This window comes from Crinia signifera, chromosome 5 (assembly GCF_055691185.1).
Source record: "Crinia signifera chromosome 5, ASM5569118v1, whole genome shotgun sequence".
Taxonomy (NCBI): Eukaryota; Metazoa; Chordata; class Amphibia; order Anura; family Myobatrachidae; genus Crinia; species Crinia signifera.
This window is the reverse complement of record NC_139221.1, coordinates 33,021,698-33,047,478: the sequence shown is the minus strand read 5'-3', so window position 1 is coordinate 33,047,478 and position 25,781 is coordinate 33,021,698. Positions and strand designations below refer to the sequence as shown.

Sequence of the window (25,781 nt, the reverse complement as noted above, 5' to 3'; positions counted from 1 at the left end):
ACTCTTGCTAGATATAATCTATGGCATAAATATTTATCTGTATGACGTGGGTTTATTTCAGAGGAATGGGTATGGGCCCTCATTTAGTAAAGATTGTATATGATTCGTTGTTTGTGTACTATTGAGATATGCAAATTGGTGACTGAGTATAGACTTTTGCAAAAATATGGCAGTGTTCAGTGAACAACTGAATAGTTTACTTCATAATAAGTTCTGGCATTGAGGGGGAAGTTTCTCCCCGATCAGCAGATTGCAAGTTTGTATTTGGCTTTAGTGTCAGGACTTTGGCGCACAATCTGCGTGGCAAACAGCGAGTTTCAGCTGAGCTTACACTTTCTATTGCAGAGCGCTGTGCTACTTGAAACTGTGCCAGTATGAAGATGCCAGCAAGGACTGCGATTGTGCCCTGCAGAGAGACTCCTCCAATGTCAAAGCTCTGTACAGGCGAGCTCAGGCCTACAAGGGATTAGAGGTAAATCAGCGATATAACCACACTGATATTTAGTAATGGGCTTCTCTGCCTGCAGTCAGGGAACGGTGGGGTAACTGGTGGGAGGTGCTGCGGAGACATTCCTCCCTACATGTCTGTACAGAATAAGTATGTATGTATGTACGTACGGGGAGGAGACGAGGAGACGCTGCTTCTGGAATCACTGTAGCCACCTCAGCCGGTCTCCTGCAACTCCCCACGTCACTGCTGATGGCGTGCATACATATACATGTCTGTACAGAATATGTATGTATGTATGTATGTATGTACGGGGAGGAGACGAGGAGACGCTGCTTCTGGAATCACTGTAGCCACCTCAGCCGGTCTCCTGCAACTCCCCACGTCACTGCTGATGGCGTGCATACATATACATGTCTGTACAGAATATGTATGTATGTATGGGGAGGAGACGCTGCTTCTGGAATCACCTCAGCCACCTCAGCCTGTCTCCCGCACCTCCCTACGTCACTGCTGAATGTTGCAGGAAAGTCTTTCTATAGAACACAGAGGCCTGCAAGGACACACGAGCTCCATGCGGCCACTGACTAGGGATCGTCACTGTTGGTATCCCAAAGCCCTAAGCCCCCCATACACGGTCCGTTAATTGGATCCGTTGTGTGCTTAAACAGCACACATCGGATCGGCTCGCATCCCTAGTGCATGCATTGTGCATGCACTGCGATCCGATCCGATGTATAGCTAGTACAAAAAGTATGTGCAGCACATACTTTTTGTACCGTACTATGTGATGCGCGGGAGCGCGCATCGCATACTACAAAACGGAGCCATACACAGCGGACCGTGTATGGGCGGATCCGATATGATTTCCCGGCGGTCGGGATCCCGGCGGTCGGAATCCCGACACTGGAATCCCGACCGCCGAAATCCCGACAAGGGGGGGACATGGATCGCCCCCCTTGCGGGCTCGCTGCGCTCGCCACGCAGCGGGCCCGGTGCCTCGCTACGCTCGGCACGCTATTTTATTCTCCCTCTATGGGTGTCGTGGACACCCACGGAGGGAGAAAGTTTCGGGATTCCAGTGTCGGGATTCCGACCGCCGGGATCCCGACCGCCGTTAAATTAACCGCATCCCGTATGGGCTCCTTTAGGGAAAATTTACTAAAAGTGGGGATGTTGCCCATAGCAACCAATCCGATTCTTCCTATCATTGTCTGATTAGCGAAGATAAAATAGAGAATTGAGAGCTTGAATCTGATTGGATGCGATGGGCTTAATCCCCGCTTTTCACTCTTGGATACTCTAGTAAATTGTATCCATATCTATGATAAGGACCGAGTACACCCTGGGCCTGATTCAGGCGTGTCTGCTGGGCTGCCTACTCACAGGCTAGTGCTGCCGAACACCCGCTGCCCGCATCCCCTCGCCTGCAGCCGAAGAGGAGAGCAATCATTCGATAGTCGCCGACCGTCCAACGATAAATCTCCCCTTCGGAAATCGGTCAGTCTGATTATTTCAGATGGAGATGGCCGAGAAAACAATGGACGCTGACGTCATGTGATGTCACCCGCCCTGAGCAGACTACAACCCGCCTGTGTTCCCAGCACCCAGCCTTTTCATGGGGACGCCCCCTGCAGCTGCCCTCTTCCCGCCCGTACCCGCCGTAGGCATTTGCACATGTGCAGAACCCCCACTACCGATAACAGGGCCGGATTTGGACTCGTACATGTCTGAATCGGGCCCCTCTGTGTGCACGGCAGCAGCTGCACTAAGGGTTTGCCCTCATACAGGGGGGAACACACAATTGTAATGTGATCAGTGTGTCATCGGGAAGCTTGGTGTGTGTGTGTGTGTGTGTGTGTGTATAACCATCATTCTATCAACATCTGGATTCTGCAGAATAATCCCTGATTTATTACGCAGAGTTTGCCGCATCCCCATAGGAAGCTACGTGTATTAGTGTGCGGCCAATTTACTAACCTGTGCAAGGCCTGACACAAGCTGACGCTGGTGCTAGGTCTGCGCCGTGCCTGACAGCCGTATCCCCGACCTTCCCCACCAGAGCACAATCTGCGCATATTCCCTCTTCACAAATAATATGGCAAACCGCCTACTGCCGGAGCATGACACTGTCGCTGGGACTGACCGACTGCTGGTACTGTGTAATACCACACTGGCACAAAGCCTTAGTGACTACTGTATTATCACGCTGTCGTCTTGTGGTTGGTGCGTGCTCCTGAGCATCCTCCAAAGCAGGCCTTGCCCAACTGTGAATCTACAAGTCCTATCCGGCTTTACCAGCTGATCGGTGGGAGAGTATGCTGAGACTTGTAGTTTCACAACGGCTGTTCTCTCATTTATTATAATCATCCTTACAGTATGTATCATCCTTACTCCTACATAATGCTGTCCTGGGGAATATGTAATAAGTGCACACAGATGCCAGGTGGTATGTAACCTGCAGCCCCTAGGCTGCCACTCAAGTCTCACTGCTGCCCCCCATGTACCAGTCACATGTGGCAGAAATCTGAGCACTCCCAACAGGCCAGACAAAGGGATAAGGGTACCAGTGTGTGTGTATAATGCTAACATATTGGACTTGTCATTAATCACTTCAGAAATATCAAGATTGCGCCAATGATCTCCGGAAAATTCTGTCGCTGGATCCAGGCGTCACAGAAGCAAAGAATCTCCTTACGGAAGTCACACCCTTCTTGGGTACCGGGGGTCAGGAAAAGCCAAGAAAGAAGATTTTAATAGAGGAGGTAAGTCTGGCATCACTGAGACGAGGAAGCTCTATAGACTCTTATTTACAAAGCTACAGTTCTGGTCTCCTCCAGGAAAGTGTTCCCAGCAGAGGACGCCTGTCCATCGATTGCTTATTATAATAAGATATTCCGGGAACTGCCGGCGTGTACTGAGGGACAGTGTAAGACTTTCTTTATCACGGGGGCCCAGGCCTGCGTCGCAGAGAGTCCCATCCCCAGCAGTCGGATGAGTGTAAGTCTGTTACATGGTTAATAGAGAGCTGACCTCCAGGAGGTTTTGTTCATGCACTGATTGGATTCAGGCTGAAAATAGCAAGTGTAATTCCCACTGCTGCCCACGTCAGTGTCTTGTGCGGGAGCCTGGGCTCTGTGACACAGAACAGGGCACCCGCTGCTCGGATTTATTTCCAAATGTCACTATGGCGACGAGATGCCTGGTGATGTCATGGGGACAGAGACTCTTCCTCAGCCATTATATGCTCTCACTCACGTCCAATATGTTTTAATGATCCATGCTCCACCCAAGAGCTCTTCCAGGAATTGCACTTTCATTTTCTGTTTAGAAAGAAGATAACTGCAATATTATTATTTAATAAAAGCTATGCAATAAAAAAATTCTAATTATTAAATGATGATGAGACCATAAGCTATTGCCGTCGTACCGAAATACCTCCGGATGTGCACACAATCAGTTATACAATCAGTCTACATCGTGCGTTTGAGCCTAGAATCATTCTGATGTATGGCCAGCTTTACGGGTAAGTACTGATGTCTATCAGTGGATCGCTCTACCTGAGAGCAAAGGAGCACGATTATAAACGCAGTTTCAATGTGCTTTTGGTTTCTGCTCATTACAATGTTTGGTTTAGACTGGAGGCACGTTGCTACTGGTTACAGCACTTTCCTTGCATGTTACGGTCACCAGCCCACAGATTTGCTGATAAGTTTCATCTCTGTTCCTCTCTTGGACAGCTGACTGGATGAGTGTAGGGTAACTGTCTAGAGCAGGTATGTCCAAACTATGGCCCCCCAGCTGTTGTGAAACTACAAGTCCCATCGTGCCTTGCCACAGTTTTGCTATTAGGAAATACTAAAACTTTGGCAAGGCATGCTGGGAAGTGTAGTTTCACAACAGCTGGAGGGCTATAGTTTGGACATGCCTGGTCTAGAGCAGCGGTTCTCAAACTGCAGGTCCTGACCCCAAAGTGTGTCCCGACCTTCTTAGCATGGGGTTGCGACGCCATGTTACTGACCATCAGGCTGATGACTTTTTTAATCTGTCAGTGGTTTAAGGAGTCTGAAAGTTTTTTTTTTTTTTTATTGTCTGTTACTTTAGACTCCTCCCATCACTCTGTGCCTCCACAATGCTGCCATGTATGTGCTGTCTGCTGACTACACGTGTGATGTAATGGGTTATGGTATATTAGACTCCTCCCATCACTCTGTGCCTCCACAATGCTGCCATGTATGTGCTGTCTGCTGACTACACATGTGATGTGATGGGTTATGGTATATTAGACTCCTCCCATCACTCTGTGCCTCCACAATGCTGCCATGTATGTGCTGTCTGCTGACTACACATGTGATGTGATGGGTTATGGTATATTAGACTCCTCCCATCACTCTATGCCTCCACAATGCTGCCATGTATGTGCTGTCTGCTGACTACACATGTGATGTGATGGGTTATGGTATATCAGACTCCTCCCATCACTCTGTGCCTCCACAATGCTGCCATGTATGTGCTGTCTGCTGACTACACATGTGATGTGATGGGTTATGGTATATTAGACTCCTCCCATCACTCTGTGCCTCCACAATGCTGCCATGTATGTGCTGTCTGCTGACTACACGTGTGATGTGATGGGTTATGGTATATTAGACTCCTCCCATCACTCTGAGCCTCCACAATGCTGCCATGTATGTGCTGTCTGCTGACTACACATGTGATGTGATGGGTTATGGTATATTAGACTCCTCCCATCACTCTGTGCCTCCACAATGCTGCCATGTATGTGCTGTCTGCTGACTACACGTGTGATGTGATGGGTTATGGTATATTAGACTCCTCCCATCACTCTGAGCCTCCACAATGCTGCCATGTATGTGCTGTCTGCTGACTACACGTGTGATGTGATGGGTTATGGTATATTAGACTCCTCCCATCACTCTGTGCCTCCACAATGCTGCCATGTATGTGCTGTCTGCTGACTACACGTGTGATGTGATGACCTTCTGCAGTAACTTGCTGGGGTCCTGTCATTATTTTTATGGTCTGATGGGGTCCCACAGCAAAATAGTTTGAGGACTCCTGGTCTAGAGCAGTCATTCTCGTCCTCAACTTTTCACAACAGGTCATGTTTTCAGGATTTCCATCTGGGATCATTACTGACCCAGCAACATATACTGTAATAACGCATCTATGCATAATTCGAGAAATCCACAAAACCTGACCTGTTGGTGGTTCGTGACTGGAAATGAGAATCCTGGGTATAGAGATCATTGATGACTGGGATCGTTTCCATAAAGCTGGCCATACACCTAAAGATCTACTGTCCGATCTGGCTGGTTGGAACAAAAACCTGGTAAAATCTGACTGTATTTTGTCAGTTTTCCAGCATTTCAAAGCAAATGGACAACTGCTCCCATAAGTTACCAGGTGTTTGTTCCAGCCAGATCGGACAATAAATCTTAGGTGTATGGCCAGCTTAGCTCCAGCATTACAGTACAGAATATAAGGGTTTCATGCTTTGGCACTTGTGACTTAATTAGTACCTCAGTAAATTTGATTCAGCCACCTGGACTGCAGCATGGATATCCTTAAATCCTGCACTGCATGGCGGATTTTGGGAAACTCTGCTATGGGATGATGCTGGTGTATTGCACATAGGGGTAAGGATGCTGATAACAAAACAGAACATTTACTATATTATCCCTTCTGTTCCATAATCTGCTTCCTGTACAGTATCCATTATTCATGTACACAGTATCTCCATAGATATCAGTTATTGACAGAACTAGCGGCGGCGGTTGTAGCCCGCGGCTTCTGTCCATAACCGATGAATGCAGATGGGACATTTGCCGTCAGTTTTACCATCGTACTTAGTCCTGCCTGATCTAGCCAACATGACTCTTTACTGTCTGGCTTCTGCCCTTACTAAATAGTCCTAACCTGTTCATTCATTCTAATTTTCATTTGTCTTTAAGGTGGATGAGAAGGAGGAGCCCACCTCCAATACCTTTAGCCTCAACCGACCTGTAAGTTCTGCGACACCAGGGAACAACCAGAGGCCTCCGATCACAAGGCCCAGCAATGCCCATGAGTTTGAACACCTCATGAATAACTACAGGGCAGAGAATGACTTGGAAGGCTGTGCCCAGCTACTCTCTATCATAGACCCAAAGGACTTGCCAATGTTCCTGAGCAACAAGCTGGACACCGAGATCATCATGCTAATTGTACAGTCCTTGAAGCAACACGTGGTGGAGAAGAACCCTACGCTGGTATATCAGTACCTGTACCATCTCAGCACAGCGGATAGATTTACGGTACGGGTCCTGGGAGGGGAGGACTGTGATTGCTTCTAACAAACAATGGCCAGTCCGGAATCATTCCCAGCACTAGATCCTATACAGGTTTCTTGCTGGTGGGGAGATCTGCATGTATTACAGTGCGTGTAGGGATAAGTGCTGCTGCTGCTGTATTAGATTTACTTCTATTTGCCTGCCTGGAAGAAAACTTTGCGGTCTATGGAAAATTCCCCAGGTTTCACAGCGTGGTGAGCTGTGATCTATTTGTAGCCGTATCCTATAGATTGGGAAATTTACTAAGATAAGAGTCCGATAGCAACATCCCATGTGAAAAAAAAACTGTTATCTTTGTCATTTATCCTTAGGTTGTACAGTATTTGGTAAGATAACTCTGACGCGTTTCATCTCTATACAAAGCACCCTTAGGACCATGTGGTGAAATGTGTTGGGTCCTGTCTTACCTCAATCTGTAAAAGCAAATTGTATTGGTCCACCACGCAATTAGCAGCAATGCCAATAAGAGAGTGTAATACAGAGTATTGCAGTAGGTTCCCTATAATCAGGCCCAAACATACAGTGGGGTGTATGGGGCTACAGCCCCTAGGTCTGCACATAAAGAAGGGCCCATCAGCGTAACACTGATGGAAAGCAGCACAGCTGTCCCAGCAATTAGCTGTAATTCATTCTAGCAACCTGCAGCTTTCAAACCCCCTGCAGTTCCTCTTTCCTACCTGTGGTGGTGCTGTCTGCTGTGGTGTCTTTATTGCATTGTGACCTGTATCGGTACACACCAGACTGTACTAGATGCACCAAAGCAGACAGCGACACCCCAGGCAGGGGTTTTGAAAGGTGCTGGGTGCCATAATGAACATTACATTGTATTTCACTAACAACAATGCAATGATTCTACATTGGCATCCCCGGCAAACTAGAATGCTTTTCTGTGAGAACTAAAGTGCTGGGCCAATGTGGAGGTTAAAATGTTTAAACCTCACCATTAGAGGTGGTGGAACTCCATTCCACCCATCACCCCTCACTTTAACCCCTACATACATACTGCAGATGTAGTGCTTGTACCTGAATTTGTCCTTTATATTTTGCCTTTCAGGTGGTGTCCTTACTTCTAACCAAGACCGAGAAAAAGGACATTGAATATCTCTTCAGGTGTCTTTCGGGAAGACTGGACGATGACCTTGACCCGGATGCAGTAACAAACTTGGCACAGACCTACGAGCTCAGCACATAAATCCTATGCACGGTTTGATCGATGATCTCATTAGGGAAGGATAAACTATGCAATCTACAATAGATCAGCTGACTGATCACCTATTCAGCATGACTGGTTCATTATTATTTAAGTGTAAAGTTGTTCAATTCATTTCCATAAATGATCACACCCTGGATTATTAGGGTGGCAGAAATCCCTTCATCTGGCAATGTGATGTGTGGGCGCTGGCACCTGTCCCTCTGCACAAGCCATCAGGAACCATTTACCCCAGGGAGATCTCATTGCAAAATAGAAAGTATTTTAATAATAAGTAAATGACCCAAATTGCTTCGCATGGCCGGCCGTCATTGGACGCAGCATACGCCAAGAAAGGAGCAGACCGGCTTTGAGCCAACAGCCCCGGACCACGCTTATCTGGTATACATCCAGCAGTGTTTGTGGGAATGTCATACAGCTGCCTTACACGTGTCCCTCGTAAATCCTAATGCTAAACACATGATTTAGATGTATATCAAAACCGACTTTTTTTTTTTTTTCCTCTCCATTTCGCTATAACTGTACTTTTATCAACCCTGTCCCCTCCACCATTGTGTCCAGAGGATATTCATCAGGAAAGGCTGAGTTATCGTTATATGACCTTTTTTTTAATATTCTTGAGGATCCTTGTTTACGGCAATATCCCTCTTATGTTGCGGTTACCATGGTGTTGTGTGACTGAGCAGGAGTCTGGGATGTCACTACGATGAGACAGATATAATAAAGGCCAGTTCCATCACTCCACTGAGTTCAGTTGTATTACAGTTAAGTCTTCATCCTTATGAATATTGGTTTAGCCCCCTTTCCCTCATACTGTGGGGTATGGGTCATTGAGTTGACCACTGACGGTCGACAGGCCTTAGAGTGACACCTAAAGAAAGGTTGACAGGGTCGAAACAAGCATCAGTCGACACTGGGGTTGTTGACAGTCAAAAGGTTTTTGACCCGAAACTGAAAGTGCAGCGCATCACCTGGCATGGCTCCACATGATTTGGGCTCGGTTCCTCGCTACACTCGGCACACTATTATATTCTCCCTCTAGTGGATGGTAGTAGCAGTAGCTCTGTACCCTATGGGTGATAAAAACCAGACCCCCCCCATAAGAGCTTAATGCAGGCATGTCCAAAGTATGGCCCTCCAGCCGTTGTGCAACTACAAGTCCCATCATGCCTTGCCACAGTTTAGGGAATGCTAAAACTATGGCAAGGCATGCTGGGATGTGTAGCTTCACAACAGCTGGAGCTCCACAGTTTGGACATGCCTGGCTTAATGAATGAATCCTCTAAAGCTCTTCATAACGTTATTGTCCAGTTGTAACAGGAGGCGTGTCCAGTTTGCTGTAACCGGTCACTATGGCAGAAATCCAGTACTTCTGAACACTGTGCTCTTTTAGCTGCAAAGCAAATGTTTCCTGTGTTCATCACCCTAAATGTGGAAGTGTGAAGTTTAATATGAGGAAACTCATAGGCTTCTCATTGTTCTGGCCTTTTTAGGGCTCTCGCTGTTCACTGTGTACTGCAGTTAGGGAAGGTAGAGCAGTGAGATCTCAGCTGGGCAATAGGGGTAAAAGTAACCACATGGTGGCGATGTTCGCTACATAATATATAATGCCATGCAGGTTTATACATTATACAGGAGAAACAGAAAAGTTGATTGATTTGTCAAGAAGTACAAATGCGGGAAGAGACTGGTTACTTAGACCCATGCATTACTGCACACTCTCCTTATGGTTGCTATGCTGTGTAATGATAGGCGCAATCCTCCCGCACTAACTACAGCAATATGGCTGCTAGTCAGAGACCTTGCAGTAAACTACTGTAATGGCCACTTACATCTGCTGAACACACCACCTGGCCCCAGCAGTAGGAACCGGGCGGCAGCTGTAAGCGCGGTCATACCACCACATGCTGTGTGTGAATGTGCATAGGCAGAATATGAACACTTCTTATTTCAAATACTAAACGCCTCTATACTATTCCTTTTAAACTGAGATACTCCTGAAGTACACAGGTTCTGCGTTTGTTACTAGATCGCATCACATTTAGATCAGACCGGGTGCGGTACGCTACAGCAGCGTGCGACTTGGACTAGAGGCGTTCTAATACAAAAAGTACGGCCTGCGCAGATATTTTGGCTTGCAATATGAACTACGCAGGTGCGTACATTGCATCGAAAGCCAAATTAAATACGGTGCGAGGTGCTGAGAGCCTGAATTTCTCTTGGCTGTAATCTGCCGCAGGGCCTGTGTATTCTTCCATGGTTCCAGGTTTAATGGGGGATAGTATGGTAAGCATAAACTAAAAGGAGGTACATTAAATAGCAGCAGGTCAATAGTTTAATACCGTGGTTCCCAAACTGTTATTCAGGAAGCTCACAAGAGCGGAGCATTGGTGACAACACCACCTGATTTCTGATAGGGCGGCTGAACTATTATTCCATAGAGCAATACCGGGCCGTAACCTCAGACCAGGCAAATGGTCCAATTCGGAGACCTTCCTTCCATTATCTTCTCCATGATGATTGATTTGCTGGCATAAGTAACTGGAATACCTCCCTCCTCTGCCTCTCATGGCTGTGCCATTGTATGCTCCCAATACTGACTGTATGAACAGCTGCACATAACTATATTATAGTGTTCTTTCTCTCCAATCACATCATGTGTAGTTCCTCTTCCTGCAGGAGGTGGAGCTCTCTGGTGTGGTGCAGCAGTGCTGAGATACATACAAGCATGTTCTAGAAGCACCAGAGCAAAAAGCGACGTCCTAGGCAGGAAAATGGAACTGTGCGGGATGTGACTGGGGCAGGGCGCTAGAAGGAACACTGTTTTTATAAGGTTGATGGAATTGTGTATGTTATTTGGTAGGAAGTGCAATACATTTAGTAGACTAACACAGCAATTCGGGCTACAGCCATTGTGTCCGCTTTCTATTCAGCTCCAAATAAGATGTGACAAATCTTGGTGCATGCCGTCTTCCCAACTGCAGTGCAATTCTGGAACCCACCCGTAGGGGGGTGTTCTCCAATTCTGCAGCTGAGCGTAATATTCCTGCATCCCGTCCTTGCCTATAGCAATACAGCGTTTTTGCAGCGGCAAATGTTTATTAGGACCCTTATAATTGCATATAAGTGATTCTTCTGTGGAAGAATGCCGAACACTGCATGTTTTCTAGAACTCCCAGAATTGCGGTCATTAATGGGAGGTCCAATAAGCATGTCGCGGGTGAGGACAATGTGGATGTATAGTACTGGCTTCAGTCTCCCCTCCTATTTCATACATATTACAGCTCGGATTCGTTTCTTTAGTGTGTTGTCGTTTTCCATTGCCCCGTTCCATGCACAATGCTTTGTTCCCAGTGGATTTGTCTGTTTCTCATTCTGAAATGTACTGTAAATATTTTATGTTGCGATACAAAAGATCTTTATATTGTAAAGGATGGATTATATACAGTGCGTACGGACTGTAGCATTTGTTTACATATATTGCTTACAACATATTTATCACAATGGAAACTTTATTAAATATTTTTTCATTCATGAGCTCGGAGTCTGGGAAGTGTTTCTGTGCGGTATAACAGTATAACCCTATTTATAGCCACCTCTGGATAATCCAACGTAATCCGGCCTCAACCATACATGTGATTAAGATGTTTATCCGCATTACCTCAGCAGCCAATGACACCTTTTATTTCCTTTTAAAGGTGTTCACTCCGGTTATTGGGGATGTGACTCATTAATTACACCACTTATATTTTACATTAAGAATATCTGTTGCAAGAGAATCTGGTGTGTGACTGAATTCCTGATACTAATTAACTCGCTGTTCCTTTGCTTTATGCGTTGTATAGTAATGCGACGTTATCGTGTATTCTATGAGGAATTGCGTCAGGCAAGAAAACATTGGGTATTACATACATGGGTGTAATGATGAAGAGAAAAGATACCAGGAAATTAGAGGGTCCATATAATTAACCTGACATCAGCCCCTTTATATATTTTACACGTGATGTGTGTGTTTGTGTAAAACTTATAGGTTGACACCTGAAATAGGTCGACATGGATGTAAGGTTGACAGCATTATGTTGAAAGTCAAAAGGTTGACATGTGTTTTTCATGGTTTTTTTTGGTGCCGACAGGTGGCATTTATGCCCTACCAACCATGAGATCTACCAACGGTACACATTTTCAAAATCACCCTGTTGGTGCCCAGCTGTATTCATTACTGTCACATTTCCCAGGTCACCTAGCTGGTACACAGCTGTAGTCATTACTAACGGTCACATTTCCCAGGTCACCTAGCTGGTGCACAGCTGTAGTCATTACTAACGGTCACATTTCCCAGGTCACCTAGCAGGTGCACAGCTGTAGTCATTACTAACGGTCACATTTCCCAGGTCACCTAGCTACTGCACAGCTGTAGTCATTACTAACGGTCACATTCCCCAGGTCACCTAGCTGGTGCACAGCTGTAGTCATTACTAACTGTCACATTTCCCAGGTCACCTAGCTACTGCACAGCTGTAGTCATTACTAACGGTCACATTCCCCAGGTCACCTAGCTGGTGCACAGCCATAGTCATTGCGAACGGTCACATCTCCCAGGTAACCTAGCAGGTGCACAGCTGTAGTCATTACTAAGACCACTTTTATACCAGAATACCGGATAGGACCCGGGAAATCGAACACGGGAAATTGCCAGGGCATGCCCTGCCTCAGACCCCATTTACACTGCACTTCAATCCAGGTTATTCCCGGGTAAGGCCCTTTCACACTGAAAACGGATCAGCCCTGTCTTTCCTTGTTGGTGTCATTAAAAATGGACCTTTGGGCTGTTTGAGATGAGGTCACAAGAAAGGGAAAAGGGAGGGGGTGGGTTCTGCTCCCAGCATTGCAGCAAAGATGGCAGACGGAGTAGCTGTGTTGCAGTTGCAGACATGATGGTGCAGATCAGGTTTGGGGTCAGCCAAAATGGAACACACTGCGTGACAGCCAGTGTGTGCTGCAGCAGATGAGGCTGTAAACACAGTGTGGAGTGTGCTTGCAGCACAGAGCGTGGTAACGCTGCTGCTGCACTGCTACATGCGCCCTGTGCGGGTCTCCAGCAGATTACATCATCTGCCAGAGCTGCAGAAGCACCAATCAGCTCTTTGCGCCCCTCTACCCACCAAATAACCCGGATAATGGCCATTTACACCACCCTGAGCCCCGGATAAGCCCCGTGTCCGACCCTGAACATTTGCCGGGTCAGATTCCCGGGGAACAGTACCCGTGTTATTTTTTTTTAAGCCCATTTACACCATGCCCTGCCCCGGACTGGAGCGGCAATATCCCGGGTCCAAACTCTGGTGTAAAAGGGGTATTACTGTCATATTTCCCAGGTCACCTCGCTGGTGCACAGCTGTAGTCATTACTAACTCACGTTTCCCAGGTCACCTAGCTGCTGCACAGCTGTAGTCATTACTAACTGTCACATTCCCCAGGTCACCTAGCTGGTGCACAGCTGTAGTCATTACTAACTGACACATTTTCAAACCTGCTGCATTCATTCCTACTATAGACCCACAGGCTGCCTGATATACATGAACTGTTGGTAGATCTTGAGGACAGATTTGGCCATCCCTGCACTAGTGTGCCTGAAGCAGGGGATTCGGTGCACCAATACAATGTCCATGTCAACATTTGGCACAAAAAAAAAGTGAAAAACCCATGTCAACCTTTTGACTTTTCATCCATGTCAACCTTAAGCATGTCATCATATTTCAGGTGTCAGCCTTTAGTGCTCCACCCAATGCATGTCGATCTAATGACACATATATAATTAGTTAAAAGCCCTTAAAAATGATAGCTTCTGCAATGTACTTTCACTTAGAGCTGTGACAGTTTTTGTCCCACAAACTCCCCACCCCTTATCTGCTCCTACCTCCAATCTGTCTTCACAGTTCCCTCTCTCCATATCCAACAAGTTTAAAACCGATTGTGTCCTTGCACAAATTGCTTTCACTTTCTGTTATGACATCATTTAGCACAGAACTTAACGAGAAGCAGTCACAACTCCGATCCACTCCAGCAACTCTCATGTAGGGTACACACCAGGACGACCACCGTCGTTCACGACCGATAGACGACCATGGAACGATTTCCCTTGGACTTCCCGGGAGCTCCCAGGCAGTCCCCAGCAAACGATTAGCAAAAATTGTGGTTTTTTGGCGGAACGATCTAGATCCGATCCCGATGCGCCCGCGATGGTCGTTAAGACGGTCGGATCGCTGGTTTTTGTTTTTTTGCAAGAACACCTGCGACCGTCGTCCGATTGGCCTTTGAAATTTAAATGAAGGGGCTGGACTAGCAGAGGGGATAGGAATAGCAGCAGCCATTTTAAACCAGTGTATTTCTGCTTTGTTACTAGTGAGGCTTGGTTTATACCTGCTGAACGCTGGACATAGCTATTTTACACATTACTTTGTTTTGCCTGCCATTACAAAGTGTCTTTTAACCCTGCACTATGGAGAATGCAGTGATGGGTAGTCACCAGCAACAGTACCTGCTCTATTATGCAGTGTTGAAGCTCAGACGTCAGAGAGCCCAGCGCAGGAGAGAAAGATCATGCTGGACAAAGCAGTGGCTACTTCAGCGTCAGACTCGTTCGCACATGCCACTGCTCAGGGACATCAGGGAGAATAACCCAGACGATTTTCGTAACTTCTTGAGGATGGATGATGCCACATTCCAGGAATTGCTGCGTCTGGTGACTCCCCACATCGAGAAGCAGGATACCAAGTATCGCATGGCTATCCCTGCTGAGGAACGGCTGGTGGTGACCCTGAGGTTTCTGGCGACAGGACGGTCTCTTGCTGACCTAAAGTTTGGATCCCTCATCTCCCCGCAAGCTTTGGGCCTCATCATCCCGGAGACCTGCAAAGCCATTGTGAAGGTGCTGCAGTACCAGTATTGCAAGGTAAGGATGAAATATACACTGTACACTTTATTGTGCAAACAAAATATTTTTATTTATAATTTAGGCCTAGGACAGAAACAGGTTTTTTAGGCCTTTCATGGTTAAAACATGTAAAATAGTAAATAGATTGTGTCAACACAAATATATTATAATACCATATATAAAAGATATTGTACAAAAACACACACTATATATAAAGATTTAAGTATGTATGACCCAGTTTAAACTTTCCCAATAAGTACGGGCTACTGTGTGGCAGAGGATGTCTGCCGCAGATAAGTAAAGGCTGCGGCCCACATGGCGCATGGCGCAGATGCAATGGTCCCGGCCCCATTGATGTGCGCCATACGCCATGTGAGCAGTGGCCATCACATACCTGCAGCTGAGACCATGTCTGCCGCACAGTACCCCATACTATTGGCAAAGAAAAAAGGGCAATAAATGGAGTTTGCTATCCAGATTGAGGAGAATCCTGTTCTCCCTCTGGTAATGCAGGTACAGGTAGCAGCATATAAATAAACAAAAAAAACACACTCTGGTAACTTCTGGAACATGCCCTTACAACAGTAGGGATAAGGTACTGTGCGGCAGAGGATGTCTGCTGCAGATATGTAAAGGCTGCGGACCACATGGCGCATGGCGCAGATGCAATGGTCCCGGCCCCATTGATGTGCGCCATACGCCATGTGAGCAGTGGCCATCACATACCTGCAGCTGAGACCATGTCTGCCGCACAGTACCCCATACTATTGCCAAAGAAAAAAGGGCAATAAATGGAGTTTGCTATCCAGATTGAGGAGAATCCTGTTCTCCCTCTGGTAATGCAGGTACAGGTAGCAGCATATAAATAAACAAAAAAAACACACTCTGGTAACTTCTGGAACATGCCCTTACAACAGTAGGGATAAGGTACTGTGCGGCAGAGGATGTCTGCTGCAGATATGTAAAGGCTGCGGCCCACATGGCGCATGGCGCAGATGCAATGGTCCCGGCCCCATTGATGTGCGCCATACGCCATGTGAGCAGTGGCCATCACATACCTGCAGCTGAGACCATGTCTGCCGCACAGTACCCCATACTATTGCCAAAGAAAAAAGGGCAATAAATGGAGTTTGCTATCCAGATTGAGGAGAATCCTGTTCTCCCTCTGGTAATGCAGGTACAGGTAGCAGCATATAAATAAACAAAAATACACACTGTGGCCCTTGTGTGGCAGAGGATGTCTGCTGCAGATATGTAAAGGCTGCGGCCCACATGGCGCATGGCGCAGATGCAATGGTCCCGGCCCCATTGATGTGCGCCATACGCCATGTGAGCAGTGGCCATCACATACCTGCAGCTGAGACCATGTCGATGGTAAATGATAAAGTAGCCTATTTTTTAAGACAGATCCTCAAAAACAGGACACTCTGGATCTTCTATCAGTAAAGAACTGTAGAATTGACGGTACTGGGGGGGTTGAGAAGGCTGTGTAGGTGTTGACTGGGTATGTGTTGGAATTGTGCTCGACTGGCCTGCTACGGTGGCAGGCGGAGTAGGCACTGGTGATTCTAATGACAGTGGTGTGTCTGGTGCACTACCAATGCCAACTATTTTAGTGCCACTGTTGAGATACCCTAAACTGCCATTATACACCAACTCCATGCATAACTTTTCAAAAGTAAGTTGCTGGTCAGGAGCCATGTTGCGAACACACTCTGCCACATAAGTGAAGTAGTTGTCATGTTTGTCGGGGTTTCTTTGCAGGACTTGATGTGCCCGCATCATAAATTCTTCATGTGCCGCTGCTTCTCCTTTTTTTCCTTTGCCACGCATTTTTTTGGCACGGGGGAGTGGTGGAGTGGGTTCCAGGGTGGGTGGCGGAGTGCGTGCCGGAGTAGGAACTTCGTTCGATGTGCATGCATTCTCAGATAGGACAGATAGGTCTGGGGTTGCAGGTGGGTAGTCACCAAGCTGTAAAAAAATTGAACATGTTTACTAATCAATTCTATTTACTTCTAATTTCAGTTCCCTACCAGCGTGAATGAATGGAAAGTCATCGCAGAGGAGTTTGAACAGCGATGGAACTTCCCAAATTGCGGTGGAGCCATTGATGGCAAACATGTCCGCATAGCCCAGCCTATCAATAGTGGTTCCTACTATTTTAATTACAAGGGCTATTTTAGCATTGTACTAATGGCTGTTGTTAATGCGAACTATGAGTTTATCTTCCTGGATGTAGGAAGGAATGGCCGTGCATCGGATGGTGGCACTTTCAAGGACACAAAGTTCTACGAAAGGCTCATAGCGAACACCCTTCACTTGCCGTCTGTCCAGGAAACTAAACAGGGGCTTAACTTTGTTTTTGTGGCTGACGAGGCTTTTGGCCTGCACGAGCATGTCATGAAGCCATATGCGCAAAGGGGGTTGAACCATGACAAAAGGATCTTTAACTACAGGCTATCCAGGGCACGGCGTGTTGTGGAAAATGCTTTTGGCATCCTGGCAAGCCGGTTTCGCATTTTCCACACTGCCATTAACCTGAGGGTGGACAAAATTGACTGGGTTGTCACGGCGTGCTGTGTCCTGCACAATTTGCTCCGCAGAAAAGCCACACAGCAAAGGGCTACAGGCACAGCACTCCAAGAAGACCAAGAACTGCCAGAGGAGGTAGTGCAGATATCCTCCTTGCAAACCCCAACACAACACTACACAGGGAGTGCACGAGCCAAACAGGTGAGGGAAGAGTACATGGCCTACTTTAATGGGGAGGGCGCTGTGGATTGGCAGGAGGAATCAATTAGATAGCCAAAAAAATAGACTCACCGATGCAGACTGCGAATTCTCCTCCTCCTCCTGCGCCGTGACTTCTTGGTTTTCATGTTCTACCATAAGGACTACTCCTGTCCTCATCGACTCCTGGCTGAGGGTGAATGTCAACCGGTCATAGTACCAGAGCGATGTTTGATACATCTCGTCGACTCCAGCACCAGACTTCTTTGCAGCCTCCATCTTCTTGTGTTCCTTTAAGAACACCGTGCGCATATTCTGGATGCGTTTCCTCACCCATTCAACATTGGCCTCTGGGTGAAATGGAAGACTGTAGCGTGCCAACTCCTCCAAGGCTTGGTTTCTTTTCATTTTGTTCGAATACTCCTTGGATTTTGTGCGCCACAGGCATTCGTGTGAACGATATTTTTCAATAAACCCTTCCAAAAACTCTTGTTCCTTTGCGTTGGACATTGGGACTGTAAAAAGATAAAACCATTTTAGTTGTTATAGTTATACCCATGTTTTGTTTCATATTTAAATTTTTATAGTTATAGTTACCAGTTTACCTAGTTCTTATGTTTTAAGTATTTAAAATGTTAATAAACTTTTATGAAAACCACTATACATTTTATTGTGCAGATTGCTATTCACACACACAGGTGAATGGGGCCTAGCAGAGAGGAGTGCATGGAATACTGCAATGGTGGACAATGGTTTATGTATATATATCTATATATACACAAACACACGCACACAGGTGAATGGGGCCTAGCAGAGAGGAGTGCATGGAATACTGCAATGGTGGACAATGGTTTATGTATATATATCTATATATACACAAACACACGCACACAGGTGAATGGGGCCTAGCAGAGAGGAGTGCATGGAATACTGCAATGGTGGACAATGGTTTATGTATATATATATCTATATATACACAAACACACGCACACAGGTGAATGGGGCCTAGCAGAGAGGAGTGCATGGAATACTGCAATGGTGGACAATGGTTTATGTATATATATCTATATATACACAAACACACGCACACAGGTGAATGGGGCCTAGCAGAGAGGAGTGCATGGAATACTGCAATGGTGGACAATGGTTTATGTATATATATCTATATATACACAAACACACGCACACAGGTGAATGGGGCCTAGCAGAGAGGAGTGCATGGAATACTGCAATGGTGGACAATGGTTTATGTATATATATCTATATATACACAAACACACACACACACACACACACACACACAGGTGAATGGGGCCTAGCAGAGAGGAGTGCTTGGAATACTGCAATGGTGGACATTGGTTATATGTATACACACACAGATGGGGCCCACCCAAAAAAACAAAAGTGACATGGTCGGGTGCACGGTTGCCAAACCAGTGCTTTATACACACTATATACATTGGTGGCAACAGTGGGCATGCATAGAAGAGCATTGGGAGTGCAAACATACCAGGTTGTTGTTCTGGGAGATGAGACAAGAAGGAGAGTCCAACTGCTGCGCCAGCGCTGTTTGCTATGTGGAAAAACATGGCGCCGGGGGAGTGTTTAGGAAATGCCACTCAAATAGGCTGGATCAAACGACGGACGCACCGACGGACGGACGACGGAGGCGGCAAAAAACACTCACGATCTGCATACGATTGACGGTCGGTCGGCCTGGGATTGACGGATCCTACCTGCAGCACGTAGGACCAAAGATGCGACCAAACGAGCGGCGTGAACGCGCATTGGATCGGAATCGGATCAAATAAATGGCAAAAACACACGATAATACACACAATCTGCATACAACCGGTCGGAATTGGATCTAAATTGACAGAATCGTGCCCTAGTCGTCCTGGTGTGTACCCAGCATCAGACTCTGCCCCCTGAGCTCTGTTAATGGTGATGATGTAATAGACCATTACCAGGAACTGCAGCAGTTGGAACTGGAAGTGGTAGCCTGATGGGATCAGAGAAGTTCTCGGAATGAAGCCCATTTCTCCCTGGCCAACACCTGAGATTGTTGCTTCAATTACATGTCTGTATCACCTGCAGCCTGGTACCATCGCACAGATTGGGTGGCTTTGAGTACACGAGTTGGTATTCTGGGTGAGTTCAAAGGATGCAGAAAATCTACTGGGTAATGGTGTCCCCCACCTTATATTTTTATTTTTTTTTTAAGCCTAAATTAACATGCTGCTAAAAATCTGTTTGTTTCAGTCTCAACAGGTATATTGCCCTGGGATAATACCAATTAACTAGCAGTTAACGAAGACCAAAATTAGGTGAAACACATTTTATACCATTTAGGGTGGAATTTAGAAAAATGTAGACTTAATTTGATACTGTTTGTATGCAATAATGAAATCTAAATCTCGTCTGGATTAATGGTGCCCATACACGGAGCTTTCTAAGCTTCCAATGCGATGTGCGCTTCATATCAGAGTCCAGAAACTATGTGCAGCACTTTTTGAACTAGATGCAATGCAATCTAGTTTAGGATACATGGATCACATCGCACTGGGTATGGGAACCATAAGGGGTAGTAAAAAATATATATATATATTTCACCCCTTTTTGGTGGGTGCAAAACATCACGGAAGAAAGCCATGGTTCTGGAGATTTCCTGATGAGTAAGTCGGTAGTATTTGGCTTTTATACATGTAGATTATATGCGTAGACCGTTTTTCTATGCGTTCCACTGTGCGGTGATGTCTAATCACACTTGTCAATAATCATATCATCAGTTAAGTGATTTACTAAATTTGTGTGAAAATACATATGTCCAATGAAGGAGGCACACTGATAAAGTATTCACTGAAAAAGTGTATTAGGGCATAGCACAATATCTAGCGCTTTCAGGGAAGCATCCCCATCATCAGGAGAACAGCCCTTAAAAAGACATTTGTCTTTTAAGGGCTGTTACCCTGATGATGGGGATGCTTCCCCAAAAGCGCTAGATATATATCTCTTATATATTTGGCTCCATCTGTCACTCAAAGTGTGTGTATAACGCTGGGTGGAGCCTCTGACTCACATGAGAGAACCAGCCCAGTGAGCCCACAGACAGTGCCAGACACCCTCTGCCTCCCTATGTTGGCCAGCACTGCTACTCCACAGCCACCAGGTGAGTGCACCCTCCCACGATTTGCGGCAAACACCACCCCCGCGACCCCCCCCCCTCCAGCGATTCGCGACAAAAACAATCAAAAAACTCCCACGCGACCCCCCTCCCGCGATTCGCGGCAAAACACAACCCCCCCCCGCGGCCTCCCCTAGTGCGATTCGCGGCAAAACACCCCCCCTCCAGCGACCCCTCCCGCGATTCGCAGCAAAAAGAAAACCGCCGCCTTGCGTGATGCCCCCCGCAATTTGCAGCAGCCCCAGGATTAAATGGCACATGCAAAACACTGACATGGCTATGGCCGACAATGAAAAAGGTTGACATGAGTTTTTGAAGATTTATTTTTCATTTTTTTAATGTTTTCATATTCATTCTCATGTGTCGACATGGACACCAATGAAGTGCTACAATTATGTCAACATTTACATGTGTTGACCTTTCTGTGTTGATTTTTTCTTGTGGCGATTCGCATCACACACCCCCCCCCGCGACCCCCCCTTTCCCGCAATTTGCGGCAAAAACAAAAACACCCCCCCCCTCCCGTGATTCGCGCCAAAAACACCCCCCTTCCCCTGCGACCCCCCCTCCCGCGATTCGCGGACACCCAAGTTGCAATACAGGGCATCTTTCATACAATTCTAACCATATTTCTCATATAGAAACGTTCACAAATTAATGGGGCGCAGCCCCTTACGACGGTTTGAAGAGCGCCCGTAGGGCGCGATGAATCACCTAGTGTGTGTATATATATATATATATATATATATATATATATATATATATTGGTCTCTACCTGTGGGGTAGATAGTGATCAGCACACCAAAAATAAGTAAAGAAAAAATGGCTTTATATCACAAAAGGATTAGCACATGGCAGCATATTTCAAAAAACATACAACAAGGTACAGGTCCAACTTTTGCAAAGCAGTACAATTCCCTCACAACATGAATGTGAATATAGGGGAAACCTGTAACCAGTAGCCAGAGTTTAGAGCCAGGTACCCGACAGCCTGTTTCGGTGGTCACGCCACCTTCATCAAGGGTATAGTGCTGAATGGTGATGCTGCCGTTTAAATAGAGCCCCCAGTGCCGCCAAAATCAATTCAACATACCTCACCTGCATCTGTAAAACACCCAGCTGACCGGCTCCCAATGACTCCGGCGTGTTGGAACGCGGAAGACGGCTGTGGAACGCACATCCTCTTCCGGTCCCCGGCGCCAGGAGAATGTAACTAATGCAATGAGAAACAGGGACGCTGTCAGCGCCGTCCGTAGGAGACAAGCGCGGCGCACACCCAACAGTGCACGTCGCGCCATCATCCAATCAGAGCGGCGGACGTTGACGTCAACTGATTAATGCTGGAGCGCACAGGGTCTGGTCGTGGAACGCACGGCCATGCCCCCGGCGCCAGTCACTCTGAAAAGAAATAGAAATAAACGTAAAGTGCCGGTCTATTAAATATCGGGTGTGAAATCTAGATGCCGCAGGTGTTACTATTTAATAGGTGTGAATTTGACAATAAGGCTCTCACTGGGGTCTCCATCAATTTGGATACTACACCGAAAAACTGTCACCAAAGATGGAGAACCATACAAAAGCAATATAGCAAGAAAGTGATATTGCTGAAAATCCAGCCACAAAAATAATAATCAAATAATGATACAAAAAATATTCTTAGAAGAATATACCACAATATAATATTATATATATCATGTGCAAAGAAGATGAATGAGCCAATAGTGCCCACAAAAAAGTACACCACAGAACTATGTATGAACAGGACATAAAGGAGTAAGAAGAATGGTCATCAGAATAATAAATGCAACACAACAATGAGCAAATAATGCATACAATATAATGTATACAACAGCAGTCCCACTATAAAAACACGTTGAGGTTTAATTCCTCATTTAAACCTGCTGGTGCCAGTGAGCCCAGGTTGTAAATGAACTCGCTTTCTTTTTGTAAGAGTTTTAGATGGCGGTCGCCACCTCTTTTAAGGGCTTTAACTTGAAACAAGGGCATGAATTTGAAGTCCCTGATTGTATGTCCTGCTTCGAAGAAATGTCGGGCTACCGGTGGTGTAGTTTGGTCCCTAACCGTCATCACTTTCTTAATTGATGACCTATGCATCCCTATTCGTTCCTTCAACATACGGATCGTTTTCCCCACATAGAGGAAAGGACACGGGCAGGTGATGACGTAGACAATGAATTTACTGTCACATGACATGCGCTGGTGCAATTTGGTTTTGACTCCAGTTTTGGGATGCGTGAAGTGTTCTCCCGTAGTCATATGTTGGCAATTCACGCAACCACTGCATTTGAAAGCTCCATTTTTGCCGCCCAACCAAGTACTTCTGCTGGGAGTTGGACTAATGTCAGAGAAGGTAATCTGGTCCCTGAGATTACTACTACGTTTGTACGCAAAAAGTGGCTTTTCATTGCAAAAATTACCCATTACTGGGTCAGTCTCTAATATGTGCCAGTGCTGAAGAACTAGGTCCCGTAGTTTTGTGGAAGCAATCGAATAGGTTGTTGGAAAAATCATACGAGATATAGTTTTGTCTTTTTTAGGCTGGGATAGTAGCTCATTTCTGTTCAGCAGTAGACAACGGTCGATGGCTTCCTTGACCTCTTTGATGTCATATCCTCTTGCGATGAAATCATTGCCCATCTCTTGTAGTGCACTCGGAAGTTCATCCCTTACTGAGGTAATGCGAACTACCCTCAGTAATTGGGAGTATGGTAGCCCGCGTTTCAGTGGGGCTGGATGAAAACTTTCTGCTCTAAGAACAGAATTGGTGTCCGTTGGTTTTTTGTATATAGAAGTACGAAAACAACAATCTTCAATACTGACGTCAACGTCCAAAAAACTAACTTTGGTGGGACTGCTGATGTACGAAAATCTGATGGTGCCTGGTATCTCATTAAGTGTCCTCATAAATAAATCCAGCTTTTCAGGGCCTCCCGTCCAAACAAAAAAAATATCATCAATAAATCTAACGTAAGAAGTAATGTATGATGAAAAAGACCGGTTGTGTAGAATGTGTACTGATTCATAATCATGCATAAATAAATTTGCATATGCGGGTGCCATGTTAGAGCCCATGGCTGTGCCCTGTAACTGCAAAAAAAAGGAATTATCAAACAAAAAATAATTTTTGTGCAAAATAAAATCAATCAGCAACAAAAAATACTCAACGGGAGGACCCTTATACGCTGGATTTTGAGTAAGCATACGTTTAATGGCCTGTAATCCTGCTTCATGGCTGATGTTAGTATAAAGGCTCGTGATATCACACGTAACCAAGATACAATTAGGAGGTGCTGGACCTAGTCTGTCAATACGAACTAAAAAGTCTGTGGTGTCTTTTAGTATAATGTCAATGTTCAAAACAATTGCCTGAAGAAAAAAATCCACGTACTGTGATAAATTTTGACATAAAGAATTCCTTGACGAAATGATAGGTCTCCCTGGTGGTCTCCTGGCGCCGGGGACCGGAAGAGGATGTGCGTTGCACAGCCGTCTTCCGCGTTCCAACACGCCGGAGTCATTGGGAGCCGGTCAGCTGGGTGTTTTACAGATGCAGGTGAGGTATGTTGAATTGATTTTGGCAGCACTGGGGGCTCTATTTAAACGGCAGCATCACCATTCAGCACTATACCCTTGATGAAGGTGGCGTGACCACCGAAACAGGCTGTCGGGTACCTGGCTCTAAACTCTGGCTACTGGTTACAGGTTTCCCCTATATTCACATTCATGTTGTGAGGGAATTGTACTGCTTTGCAAAAGTTGGACCTGTACCTTGTTGTATGTTTTTTGAAATATGCTGCCATGTGCTAATCCTTTTGTGATATAAAGCCATTTTTTCTTTACTTATTTTTGGTGTGCTGATCACTATCTACCCCACAGGTAGAGACCAATATATGTAATTCTTATGTGGTCAGGCACCCAGAAGTTGAACCCCGGACGGTGTGCGGTTTCTCTTGTGTATATATATATATATATATATATATATATATATATATATATATATATATATATATATATATATATATATATATATCTGAATGTTAATGGCAGTATATGTCCTGCTTGCATTCTGCAGTTATGTGCTTCTTCTCTGGCTTGACAAAGGCCGTGCAGGGTTGAAATGACTTTCATTGTGCTATACCGATGATTTCAAGCTTTATCGGTCTCCTTTTTGCTATTACAAACCTGTTCTCATTGCTGCAGACAGGAGCGGAGGGATTTTTTTTTTTAACAAGGATGCTGATTCAAGTCCCGAACAAATATTCACTACATTGTGGACTCGCTGCACCTGTACTGCGACCTTGAAACCACTAAGGCTGTAGATTGCTTCCCCAAAGTGGATGCAGACTCAAAGTGCTTTGTTTGTAAACTGCGTTTTGTGGGAGTTCCTGGGCCAGAGCCCCTGTATTCCGGATGGAGGAGATTTCTGGTCCAACTAACATTCTTTGAATTCATGCGTACACTTTGCTATCAATTCCCACATCTATAATACATATCTGGCAACTCTCACAGAACGCCGAGGAGGCTCCCAGACGAGAAGAACTGATCTCCGGGATACTTCCTACTTTCCAAGTGAAGGACGTGATGATGTAATTTTCGGGTCTGACATGGTTATGAGAAGTTCAGTAAATATTAAAGATCATTGTCTAATTGTACTTCACTCCCTTATTAAACTAGACTGAATGTCAGGTGCTTGATCATGGTTTATTATATTATAGCATTAGACGTTAGCCTAGGACTAGAGATGGACCGCTAATTAGTGTAACGAGTGTGCTCGCCATGCTTCAGGCTCTGTATTGTATTATATTCTCCCTTTACACAGGTCTTCAACCTGTGGCCCTCCAGATGTTGTGAAACTACATGTCCCAGCATGCCCTGACAGTTTTGGCATGCTCTTATAGGAA

The 25,781-nt window shown here is 45.8% G+C and overlaps 1 protein-coding gene across 2 annotated transcripts in view; it reads left to right on the top strand.

The window, feature by feature from the left end:
• Nucleotides 1–11,548, top strand: part of SPAG1 (sperm associated antigen 1) — a 70,357-nt gene extending 58,809 nt beyond the window's left edge. For both annotated transcript variants that reach the window (XM_083186975.1, XM_083186974.1), the window contains 4 exons: nucleotides 346–472; nucleotides 3,067–3,213; nucleotides 6,424–6,765; nucleotides 7,856–11,548. In XM_083186975.1, the coding sequence (XP_083043101.1) occupies nucleotides 346–472; nucleotides 3,067–3,213; nucleotides 6,424–6,765; nucleotides 7,856–7,993 (754 nt within the window). In that variant the 3' untranslated portion in view covers nucleotides 7,994–11,548. The remainder of the gene's footprint in view (nucleotides 1–345; nucleotides 473–3,066; nucleotides 3,214–6,423; nucleotides 6,766–7,855) is intronic.
• The last annotated feature ends 14,233 nt before the right edge of the window (nucleotides 11,549–25,781 follow it).